The 13,253-nt window shown below is 39.1% G+C and overlaps 1 protein-coding gene across 2 annotated transcripts in view; it reads right to left on the bottom strand.

The window, feature by feature from the left end:
- ALDH1A2 (aldehyde dehydrogenase 1 family member A2) overlaps nt 1-13,253 on the bottom strand; it is a 94,846-nt gene that overhangs the window by 50,474 nt on the left and 31,119 nt on the right. For both annotated transcript variants that reach the window (XM_040620594.1, XM_040620595.1), the window contains exons 2-4: nt 5,139-5,243; nt 4,820-4,960; nt 1,873-2,002 (exon numbers count right to left, since the gene is read on the bottom strand). In XM_040620594.1, the coding sequence (XP_040476528.1) occupies nt 1,873-2,002; nt 4,820-4,960; nt 5,139-5,243 (376 nt within the window). The remainder of the gene's footprint in view (nt 1-1,872; nt 2,003-4,819; nt 4,961-5,138; nt 5,244-13,253) is intronic.

The raw sequence follows: 13,253 nt of genomic DNA, 5'->3' as shown, positions 1-13,253 counted from the left end.
GAGGAGGAGGGGCAAAAAACTCAGGGCCTTTGGTCTCGGTCTTATTTACCTTCCTGCATTGTCATAGGGGAAGCCAACCTAAAAAAGCTGACCCATGTTCTGTTTTGAACAAACATTTTAATTCCCAGGCCCTGCAACAGGTATGCTCATACCACATAGTAACCCTGCTCCACTCCGGCCGTTCCTAAATCCTGCCAGTGATGCTAGACAGAGGAGCTCTGTAAAATCCTCAGAGCCAGGACTGCACTGAGTCTGACATTCCCGCGGAGCAGTCTTCTCCATCCTCAATCTGCTAAACAAGGAAAACCTCTGGACGGCACAGAGGAGTGCCTACGGCTGCAAACCCATTTTCTAAAGACTAACGGTCTGCATGCTGCCATCATTCATGGAGGTAATTTTAAAATAGACTGAAACAGACCTCTGAAGTCTCTTCTCCTCTCTCACTGCGACTGCTCTACTTGGCCCATGCCTGAGTGAAGCGTCACAAGAGCCAGCTTGGCTGGTGCCGGTCTCTGGATCCTGTCCTCGCTGCTCGAGGCAGAGAAGCCCTTGCACAGGCGGCAGCCGGTAGCTGGGCAGGAATGCAGAAGCTCGGGCCCCACCCCCGATATCTTCCGGCAGAAGATGCACTTGAGGAAGATCCCAAGTGATACAGACAGGCGTCAAAGTCTGAGCAGCACCGCTCCAAGCCGTCCATCCGCACTGCCAGCCAGCCACCCCCTTTTCCGGTAAAGCAACACTTGACTTAGGAAGGCCCAGCCCTACCTTCCACTCCTCCTAGTGTACACGCGGAAAGCAGGCTGTTCCAGAACACGAAGGTAGAGAGTACCTGGCACAGCACTTAGCAGCCACTCAAGGAACATGTGTTTCCTTTCCTTACGTCTGTTCTCTGCTACCGACATCCTCCCATCTCCTTCAGCCTCTCCCTTTCCTCTCGTGGTATGTCTTCCCCCCAGAATCTAAAATGCAGGAGCTAGTGAAGTGACTCACCAGACTCTAACATAAGAATTTCGGCTCTACAACTTACTTTGCCGGCCAATTAGGAAAATTACTTAGCATCACTAGGGCCTCAGTTTCTTCCTCTGTCAGTGAGGATGCTAATAATACTGCCTTCCCCTGGGGGTTGCTGTGAAACTTCGGTCTGGTAGCAGCTATGGCTAGCACTTGCTGAGCAGGTCGGGCCCTGTCCGTGGACGAGCTCAGTTTGGACACCTCCCCTCCCCTTTACAGGACCACAGCACTGAAGGCCAAGCCACACGACTCAGCAGCTAATTGTAACTCTCCCACAGAGGTCTTTGTTTCTGCTGTGGGTTTTATCCCCTAACCTGGACTTGAGAGAAAGGATGGTTGTTGTTTTTACAGATTGTGAAGGTAATCCGTGGTCATTACAGAAAATACAGACAAGTATAAAAAAGAGAAATAAATTATCTACCATCTCACCACTAAGAGACAATTGTTAACATTTTAGAGTACTTTCTTCCAAACACATAGATCTCATGTTTCAGGAGGGGAAGGACCAAGTCTTAATGTTGGTGGAATTTTCCCTGACTTCCCCATGTCTGACACCTCTCCGCACCGCCAGTGCCTGACGGAGCACAGGGCTGAGCACTTAGCGGCTGACAAGCCCACCTGCGCCTTAGCTGATTGCTATATTGGTGGAAGTGGCTTGCCACTGCACTCATGTGTGGACCGTCCACATACAGAAACACGGATGCTGTCAGAGTTGGTGATGTGGTCTGTTCGGTTCTTCCGTTCAAGCTGCTGTGAGTGTGCTCCTGTCTGCTATGGGACGGCTGTTTGTGTTTTGATGGTGAAAGCGTGTTTCTGGTGGAGCCTCACATTTCCCTTTCAATGTACTCAGATATCACATACCTACAGGAATGGTCATCCCGTGAATTTTATCAGCCCAGCCTGCGTAATACCGAAGGGTTTTGATGACCCCCTGCAAATCCACGTAAAAAGCTTGCAGGAACGGTTTGCCACCATTTAGGGATTCCATGGTCTGTAGGAAAAGAAATGGAGAGAGCTTTCTAGTGATATATTAAATAATTTCTGGAGCAGAAGAAAAAAAGGAAGAGAGAGGATATGAATGAATATGAATAATGATGCATACCTGGTCAACTCTGACTTCCCAAATAAACAGATTTTTAGCACTAACAGCTTAGTTTAGCTCCTAGTAAAGACCACAATGAATACACACGTGCATGGTCTTGTGCCTGGGTGTCTCCAGGAACCACTACCCCAATAATACATAAACATGACATTTCTTCAACTGATGATAAAGAAATGTTCTGCCTGTCAAACCAGCTTCTGTTATATTAATGATCAGAGCTGCGTGGGGATTTTTTGGAGTCTACGCCAGTAATCTGAATCCATAAAGAGAAGCGGGGACATGGGCTTTTATGCGACTGACGAGAATGTAAAACGTTTTCCACCGCTGCCAAGACTCCAGCTGAGAAATGGAATATCCACAGTGCACAGCGAGTTTATTTATTACCATCAAATAAACAAGATCTCCTCTAGGGAAGCTCACACTTTAACAACTCCAGGGCTGCTTTTTTGTAAATATTTATGTTAACAACCATTACCTATTAATAGGGAAGTATCTGGTGCATTTAATAAAAATAGACATATTGAGCAGTTCTGGATTATAAATGTTACTGTTTGAATGACATATTCCTAAACTGCTTAAATCTGTAGCAACAACTAAAAACTCCAACTGAACACACTGAAATGAGAAAAGAGTATTTCAACTTGAGAAATATCAAAGGTGCTACAAGTTTAACAAATTAAATAAGCAAATACATATGTTTATAATCTCACGTCCTTCTCTGTAAGCACATTTGATAACATACTGGTGTGAGAATGACTCGAGTGCTGACAAAACTAAAATGGAAATGTTCTCCATTTGAGGCCATGAAGATACAATTACTTACATTGCAATTTACCCACTTACGATGTGTAGAAGATGGGACTCGTTTTAAAAGATCACATTGCTTACCACTGTATATTGGCTCATCTTTATTAAAGGGAATCAAATTATCTCCCAGTCTTTTTAGGACATTTATATACTCGTGAGATGGGCATTACATTCTCCATGCAGCCAGCACACAGCCCAGTTCTACGCAGCGCTGAGGGAAGCAGAGTCAACGACCAGGATCTGGGCCACCTAAACAGTCCCGATGAGCTGTTGACACCAGCCAAATTCACCTGTGTTTATTTTCAATTAATTATGTGTACTTGGATGAGGTATTAACTTCGCTCTCTGGTCAGGAGCTCCCCTATATTCCAGAGGCTATTGCTTATTAAAACTTACTCCTCCCATGGCTCGGAGTGTTTAAAAGGAGAAATACCATTTAGGTGTAATGGCAAAAGAGAATGATCACAGTGAGACAGAATGTCAGAAAAAGCATGGCATTTGAATTTTATGATGTGAAAATATAATTGCAGAAATCAACGACATCATTATCTAGTACGTATTGTTAGTGGGATGTTGTAAATATTGTGTAGATTTCACTCAATTAAGCAGACACTTAAAGACCATCCATGTGCTCCCCTCCCCCCCCCAACTGTTTATGTGCGAGGAACTGTGCTGGGATTACAAAAAAAGAAGTAAAATAGAGTTTTCAGTCGCAAAGAAATTATAATCCAGTGAAAAGCATAGAGAACAGCATTGCCCCCAGGTGTTCCAAAGTATTCAGTTCTGCACAGGATTGACTGATTAGCCAGAGAAGCAGTGTTGAGGCTTAGGTTTAAGCGTGAGAAGCAGTGAGCAGACTTTCCAGGGTCTCTCACGTGCTCGGTGTCTTGTGAATATCTGAGAAGGAGCTACTTTACTGCGGAACACCTTGTTCACAAAATGCATTTCCTTGAAGTGCCAGGTTAGAAAGTGTTTTTATAGAAAAGTAAATGTTACATACAGAGTTCCAAATCATCTCTGCAAATGAATTCATTTTTGTTCCCATCCTATGCACAGATCCCTGAAGGGGACGGCTGGAAGGAAGAGGCATGGCGGAAGTGACAGTGAGCAAGCCAATTGTGCCCTGCTTTCCAGCGCAGAAGGGAGGACACTGACTGAACAAGGACGTCCTCGACATTAATGGATCGATCACCTGCGGCTTACTGAGGTGGCGATCCCTGGCATCAGACACAGACATTCCCAAATGGTTCCAGTTTCCTGGCAGTTTATATTTTCTAAGAAATTGACTTTTATTTAAAAAGAGCAAAAACAAACACAGACACCAGTAAGAGAGAGGAAGTTCCTTAGGTGAGAAAATGCTTGAGGGGAAAGAACGTTGCTGTCCCTGGCTATCTCTCCTTTTCACTGGTTCTAGAAAGTGGCAGGAGAACAAAGGGAGCAGACCTGTTATGCGAGGCCCTCTGCTTCCGAAGGACTCTCTTTAGTCAGGAGAGGTTAACTCTGGGGAGCAAAACAAAAACAGTCCTATTTGATTCTCAAATGAATCATTTGGGATTGGTTCTCCGCAGGCTTCATGGTGACTCCCCTGTTGCTGAACAGGTTTTGTTTTGTGTTGTTTGTCAAGGGTGAGATACGGTTCGAAAGGAAGGCAGGGAGGTCCTGACCAGTCTTGGGGAGCTAATGTTTTATTCCTCAGAAGCGGGAGACTCTCAGCTGGTCTGCACTCCCCTGGCTGATCCCCAAAGCCGCAGCCCTCTCGTTTTTCCTGTGTTTTAGGTACTTCTCAGCCGGTTCCCCAGGTCCGGCTTCACATCACACTTTCGGAAAGACTGAGGAGTCTGCGTTTCAGTGGAATGGTAAATTCAGGGTAAAGACTCAATGTTTTTTTAGGCTACTTACTGCAAGAACTGCCCTGTCTCGTTCCACCAAGTCTGCAAGCTTGTCCAACAGACGGCCTCTTTCTGAAGCATCCATCCTTCTCCACACTGAACCAAGAGAGAAAGCCAGGCGGGCTGCCTGCACCGCTTTGTCTATGTCTGCCTGTGAGAGAGGAAGAGGCACAACTGAGGAGAGGTCACCCTCCAAATAAAGGAAGAACCACCTGCTTTCAGGAAAAAGGGGATGAACGAACGTCAGTGCTGGTGTCTGCAGAGCACTAGCTTAGTGCTCTGTTGTGCGAAGGCAGTTATGGCACAGGGAACTTCTGCTAAGGACATACCTTGTCTGCTTCCTGGACTTCACACACCTGCTCTCCTGTGGCTGGATTATAGACAGGGAAGGCTCTCCCGCTCTCTGAGTTCTGCCACTCGTTGTTAATAAAAATCTAAGGGAGCAGACAACAGAAGGGGACCGGTGAGATGGGTGATAGGAAGCCAACCAATGGCCAAGTATTACGGAAGTACCGTGAGAGTAATATTTGTTCTCTGTGTTTGCTGGCCTATAAGTGAAGTGTAGAGTTTGAAGCATTACAAGAGACCTTCGAAGAGTATGCAGTCCAGCCTCTCCCAGAATTCAGGAATTTCCTCTATGATATTTTTACCTCAAGCTTATCCAAAGATGAAACGTACTGCTTACCTCTGGTGAACCTCCAACCAGTGAGCGAGTCAAACAAAGATGGAAGGACAGAGGGTCACGTACATACAAACAATACAGTAAGGCTGAGAAAAGAATTACTGATTGTCCAAACTCTGGCCGATATCCAAAAGGAGTGAAGGAACTAGTAGTCATCAAGCTTTACATCCTGGTTCCTCTGTCAGAGGTATAAGTAACGTCACAAGGGAACTTGCAGGGTGCTGGAATAAGTAAGCATTCACCTAATTTATAGTCAGATCCTGAACTGAGCAATGACTCTGAGCAAACTCATCAGTGAGTTAAACAAGTTAGATGTGTAAATCCAAGTTAGGTTTCTTTCCCTTTGCTGGGCAGGTTACACAGCTCGGCAAAGGGAAAAGGCCTGGCTTTCAAACTGGTCTCTCAAGGATTTCTTAAGACTGTTGGTTTCCTTGTAAAGGAAATGGAGATTCTACTAAAATGGCGAAGAGACTAACAGTTTAAAAAATTATTCAAGTTAATATCTCAGAAGATTTGTAAGAAATGAGTTGAAGAAAGAGAGAAAATACAGGAAGAGAAATGTAAAAATTTTTATTGATATTAAAGAGAAAAACCCAAACAAATTTTCTTGGACTATGAAAGCTCAAAGAATACACAAAGATATTTTACTCTATAAAATTTATAGCCTGATAATGAAAATTTCTGAACTTATGAGCCATCAGTCAGTTTAAAATAAACACAGTGATAAACTGATTTGTTATTGTCTGCCATTTTAATGGTCACAGGTGAGGCTAATGAGGCTAGATCTATTATTTTAAATACCAAGTTCTAGATTATTCCAAAGCTTTATTTTTCCTTGATTTGATAAAACAATGAGCCTGTGTTGAAGGAGCCTTCTTTTCCCGAAGGTTTTTTTAAAGATTTTTAAAATTAATTAATTAATTAATTTATTTAGAGCAAGAGCGGGGGAAGGTGCAAAGGGAGGGGGACAATCTTTTTTTTTCCCTAAGATTTTATTTGTCAGAGAGAGAGAGAGAGAGAGAGAGAGCAAGAACACGTGCTCACAAGCAGGGGGAGCGGCAGGCAGAGGGAGAAGGAGGCTCCCCGCTGGGCAAGGAGCCCTGCATAGGATGTAGGACTCAATTCCAGGACCCTGGGATCACGACCTGAGCGGGAAATCAAAGAGTCGGATCCTCACCTGCCTCAGCCACCCAGGAGCCCCCTGAAGGCTTTTTAAGATAAAGGGGGAAGAAACCTTAATCTCCATAAGTACTTAATTCATATGTAAAAAGCACAAACACAATGACCCTGTAATTGCATAACATTTTAAATGTACAATTTATAAACACGTTTAATGTAATGGATTCACTTATTCCATAAATACTCAGCTACTTCTAGAAGCAGCACAGGCAAAGATGACTGGCAGTTCCAGCCCTCCAGGATCTTCCAGTCCCTAGTAGTTCATTAAATATTAGCAACAACACTAATGGCAGGATTTTATTATCTCTACTGAAGGTGGGAAAGTTGAGAGGATGGGAGGTTAAGAGTCTGACAAAGCAGGTCTCGTGGCTCTGAGTCCGTCCACAGCTCTCTCCACTACGTCTGAGTTTGCAGGATTGCTCAGCCCAAAGAAACACAACTAGTTAGTGTCCAAGCCTGAATCAGATCCATAGTTCTTGGACTCCTGGTCTAGTTCCCTTTCCACTCTGCTTAACAAACTTCCGGACAGCTCCCAGCTCCTCAGCTCTGCATACTCCTTTGAAACACACTATGATCTCTGAGGAAACAAAGGGAAAAAATTAAGAGATCAGCTTCGCTTCCAGAGCATCGTCAGGTTTAAGGAAGATGGGTCTTGCCAGTATTTCTTATTCTCTTTATTCACGATTTGAATGAAACTTCTTAATCGTTTTAATCCAATTCTAGTTTTTAACTTCAGTACTGAGCAGTTTTAACTAAATGTAAGAACTGATATTTCATGACTTTGATCGATTCTTAGAGGTCTTCCAAAGATCAAAGAGAAAAATTACTTAATTACTTAATTTTAACAGGATAAAATTCATTCATTCTCTTACTGCTTTCATTTAGGTACATGGATCATCTTATGAATTTAAGATACATTACAGGACCTTAGGGATCTTTCCCTGTATCTTGAAACATTTTGCTATTTCATCATTCTAGGAATTATCCCATTATCACTCATCATTTATTTCCAACCATGCTAAGAAAGAACAAAACAAAAAATTATAGAACTGCCCAGAAACGAATAAATAAGTACATCAAAACTATCTCATCATTCTTCAGCTTTCTTATTGTGCTGTCCAAACGAACGCAGCATCTTTCGAAACCACAAACAAGAAGTCTGGAGATACCATCTTTGTCATATTCTTTTATGGAAAAGCTGGGAATTCAGAATATTTCATCTCAGCCCATGTCGGGAAAGAGAAGATTAAGAAAGGAAGGTATTTCACAATTGCAGGTGAGCCAGCAGATGGAGGCAAAGAGACAGACACACAGGCTGGAGACGCTACTGATGAGGGTGAAGTTGGTCATCTAAGCAAAATCTTGGACTACGAGTCTTTAGGATAAAAAGTAAATTTTCTCAAACTCAAGAATCAAAGAGCAAACAAGATATTTATAAATATACAAAGAAAATATGATATTCTAAATCAGTCATTCAATAAGATCGTCAATTATTTACTATTTTGCAACAAGAACATGGACCGTCCTGTTTGGCCAAAAGCATGTGTGACAATTGTTTTAACTTTTAGGATATTTGTAGGTAAAATTTACTCGATATGACTCATAAATGGACAAATGCTGATGGTAGGTGTATATTATAAAGATGACTGGAAGAACAGATGTTATGTAGAAATAAAAAATATCGTTGTCTTGATCAACCAATTTGTTTATAAAACTAAAAATGGAAACATTTTGTAATTATGGAGCAAAAAGATAGCCATCGTCTTTCATGCAAAATTATGAGCACTCAAAGTTTTCAATACTATTACATGGTGAAAATGCATATGTAAAATGTACCAGAAGTAATGGTAAGCCATAACCTATTAGAGATGTGTTTAAAATCTGGAATCAGTATTTATGACGTGAATATTTCCTATTTCATACACAATGGCTGATGAGCGGATGGTTACATTCAAAGGCCCTTGCCCATTTCAGGACAATACCTCCAAACACCCAGTAAAATATGGAGAAAAAAATGATTTGCTATGTTTAAATTCTTTGGTTTCACTATCTATTCTTACTTCTGTTAATTTTTCATAAAATAACTTAAAATTTAAAAAACATGAAGAGTCCATTGGACCTAGATGGTAAAATGGATGACTATTTTTCCTGGTATGCTGAATGTTAAAATATTTGGCATTTTTACTAGTTATTCTTTTTGTAGACCTAGCCTTATAATATGACATTTAAAAAACTTGTACTGATAACTGTGTTGGTACACAGGCTGGCAAATACCTCTGAAACTTGGAAGGTTTCCACCTTCTCTAGGCAATTTCAGAAGTTTTCTTTGAGTACTATCTAAAGTGTTCTCTAAAGTGTTCTTCCCTGACCAGGGATCACTGGAGAAATCATTTATTTCAGGGAAAACACAATATAATCCTGGAATATCGTGATGCTGGAAATCAAGTACATACTCAAAAACTGTTGGAGACATAACAAAAAGACACAGGAGCCAATGTGAAGGGATTCCCAATGACCAATACTGGGATAATTTAAGCAACCAAGTAAATAATGGTATCTATGGGATTATCACCCATAGAATGAAAAAGGCACCCAAGAGCCCATAATGATACAAATTTTTTAACGACTATGTAAGTGGGGGATAAAATAAATCTCTGTTCATAGAATTCCAACTAACAGCTGTGAAGCAATGATGGAATTAGATAATCACCATTTGTCAAATACCACAGTAGTAATTGCTGGTGGCAAAAGTCATTAATGGATGGTAAAATCAGCAGGTAAAGTATAATGAAAGACTGGATGTTTTTGTAGTCTCAAAGTATCTTCCCTCGAGACACTTATTAATTACAAAGGGAAAAACAGGAACTTTACGCTGGAGAAACTTGGCAGATGGCACCTTAATCAAGCGATCAATGTTAACATCACCAGTAACAGGACAAATTGTTATTGACATTTTATTGCTTGTTCGAACAATAATTAAAAAGCTGTGTCGAAATCTCTTCCTTTGGTGGTGGATTTGTCAATATATCCCTTAGAGTCGTCATTTTTATCTTTATAAACTTTAGGTTATTTTATTAGTGAATATAAGTGCCTAACTATTAAATTCTCAGGTAAAACATAACCATTTATCAATTTGAAGTGGTCCTTTTCATTACCAATAAAGCTTTGTGTCTTATAGCCTTTTTTGTTTAGTATTAGTGAAGCTACCTAAGCTTTTCTGTATTTCTGTAGTATTTCCCTGATAGACCTTTCCCTATTCTTTTACTTTCAACTATGTCTTTATTATTTTGCTGTGTCTCTTTAAATGAGATATGGCTAAATTTTATTTTAGTCAATATAATAATCTCTTGTCTTTTAACTGGCAAGTTAAATACATTTGTATTTATTGTAATTATATCTTGTGTTATATACTATGTGATATTTGGACTTGATGCTTTCGATTTGTCTTGCTTTATTTTACTTCCTATTTTCTCTTGCCTCCTTTTTTTAGTTGACTAACTGGTGTTGTTGGCTTTACTACTAAATTTCCTCACTTTATTGGTTTGTTGTACACTTTATTTCTATTCTTTCATTGGTCATCCATGATATTTTATCATGCACATTTAACGACTTGAAGTTTAACGCTAATATACATCTTAACATTCTCCCAATTATAATAGCCTTGGAACATGAAGTTTAATTGCTCCCCTCCAGGGGTTTATTTGTTATAAAATTATTATTTTATACAACAAACAATTTCTATATTTAAGATTTTTAAAAAATTTCCTTCTCGTGATTCCTTAGAATTTCATTTAATCAAGATTCAGTGGGAATAGTCTCCATTCTGAACATATATTTATTGCACTCTCATTCTCAAGAGATATCCCAAGAAGGTTACACAAGTCTAAATAGACAAATATTTTCTCACAATACTTTGAGTATATTTATTATTCCAGTATTTTCTATCTTGCAATGATATTCATAAGAAATCTGCTGAAAGTCTCTAACTTCTTGTTTATGATTTGCCTTTTCTGTCTGGTTGCTTTTCAGATCTTGTCTTTGCCTTGGTGTTCTTAAGTTTCATCACAATAAGTTCAAGTATCAATTTCTTTACCTCAAAAGTCAAGCATTGTGCTCGTAGTGTCTGTGAAATTCTGCCTCATAAGTTCTGGAATATTCTTAACCATTATCATCATTTCCTTGAATATCATTCTCTCTACTGTCTCCTTCTGGAACTCCAAGTGTTACACCTTTGGAGTCCACCCTCAATGTCCATTAACTATTCATATTTTCCATCCCCCCTCTTTTAAAATATATTTTTGTCAATGTGGGATATATTCTTCTAAACAATTAAAACTATAAAAAAAAACCCACACACAGAAGAGAAACTAAAAAATTACCTCAAATTTTATCATCCACAGATAACAAAAGTTCACATATTCATATCTCTAGGCCTAATACATATATACACATAATTTTATAAAATAAGCTCACATCTGTATGAGCTTTACAACTGGTTTTTAAAAACTTAACAATGTTCTACAGACATTTTTAATGGTTTCTTTGTATTCCAATGTGTATGTTTACATGTCTATAGACAGGTGACTGTGCAGGCTGCATGTGTGCACGTAATTTAATTTAATTTGTTCACTCACTCTATCTTCTACTGAAGAATTCATCTCTTTTTGTCTTTGTGTTGCAGTTGGGCTGTTTTTCCAGTTCTGTTATCCAGTTCTCTTTAGCTGGGTCTAATCTGCTAATTTCAATGTTTATATTTTTATTTCTAAAAGGTTTGCTTTGTTTTTTCAAATCTGTCTGGTCATGTTATTTTGGTTTTAAAAATGAATATTTTAATTTTTAGAACAGTTTTGAGTTTGTAGAAAACTGAGGAGATAGTATAGACATGTCCCATATGCCCCTATTCCCCTCATCAGTTTCTTCTTTTTTTAATATCGTGCATTAGAGTGGTACATTTTTCACAATTTATGGACTATTGATACATTAACTAAAGTCTATAGTTTACATTAGGCTTTACTCTTGGTGTTGTATACTTCTATGGGCTTTGAAAAGCATAATACCATGTATCCCCCATCGCAGTATAATACAGATTAGTTTCTTGACGGCCCTAAATGTCCTGTGCTCCATCAATTCACCTCATCCTCTTCCAAAAAACCTCTGATAAACACTCATCTTTTTTTTTTAACTGTTTCCATCAATTTACCTTTTCCAGAATGTCACATGATTGGACTCATATAGCAGGTAGCCTCTTCAAACTGGCTTTTTTCACTTAGTCTGCATTTAAGTTTCCTTCATATTTTTTTCATGGCTTGTTAAGATTTTTTTTAAGCTGAATAATATTCCATTGTATGGATGTTCCACATAAACAGTTTATCTATTCATCTTTTAAAGGATATTTTGATTGCTTCCAGTGTGGTGAAATGATGAATAAAGTTGCTATTATGTGCAGGTTTTTGTCTGAACATAAATTTTCAACTGATTTAAGTAAATGCCTAAGAGTGTGATTGCTGGACCACATAATAAGATTATTCTTAGATCTGTAAGAAACTGCCAAACTGTCTTCCAAAAGTGAGTGTGTCATTCTGCATTCCCACCTGCAATGAGTGAGAGCTCTTGTTGCCTCACATCCTCATCAACATTTGGTATTGTCCCTTTTTTGGATTTAGCCATTCTGATGTGCGTGTAGTGGTATCTTGTTGTTCTAGTTTGAAATTCCCTAACGACATATGATGCTGAAAATTGTTTCACATGCTCATTTGCTGTCTGTATATCTTCTCTGGTGAGGTGTCTCAGATCTTTAGCCCGTTGTTTAATTGAGTTGTTTTCTTGGTGTTGAATTTTAAGAGTTGTTTGTATATTTTGGATACAAGTCCTTAATCAGATATGTGTTTTGCAAATATTTTCTCCCAGTTTGTGGCTTGTCTTCATTTTCTTTTCACAGTGTCTTAGCAGATAAAAAAGTTCTTTATTTTTAAGGAAGTTGAATATATCAGTTTTTCCTTTCATGGATCATGCTTTTGGTGTTGTATCTAAAAACTCATTGCCAAACTTAAGGCCATCTATATTTTCTCCTATGTTATCTTTAAGGAGTTTTATAGTTTTACATTTTACATTTAGGTCTATGATTAGTTTTGAGTTAATTTTTGTGAAAGGTGTAAAGTCAGTGTCCAGATTCATTTTTTGCACGTGAATGTCTAGTTTTTCCAGTATCATTGGTCAAAAAGACTGTTCTTTGTCCATTATTGCCTCTGCTCCTTTGTCAAAGATCAATTGACTATATTTATTGCTCTCTATTCTATTTGTCTATTCTTTTGCCAACAGCACACTGTCTTCATTACTACAGTGTCACAGTAAGTCCTGAAGTTGGGTACTTTAGGTCCTAAAACTTTTTTCTTCTCCGTAAATATTGCTGAGTCTTTCGCCTCTCTCTATAAACCTTAGAATTAGTTTGCTGATATCAACAAAATGACTTACCAGGATTTTGATTGGGACTGCATGAATCTACAAATCAAATTGGAAAGAACTGACATCTTAAAAATATTGACTCTTCCAATCCATGGAATATCTTTCCATTTATCTAGATCTC

The sequence above is a fragment of the Ursus maritimus genome, unplaced genomic scaffold, assembly GCF_017311325.1.
Source record: "Ursus maritimus isolate PB19 unplaced genomic scaffold, ASM1731132v1 scaffold_35, whole genome shotgun sequence".
In the NCBI taxonomy this organism is placed as follows: Eukaryota; Metazoa; Chordata; class Mammalia; order Carnivora; family Ursidae; genus Ursus; species Ursus maritimus.
This window is presented reverse-complemented; position numbering and strand designations above follow the sequence as displayed.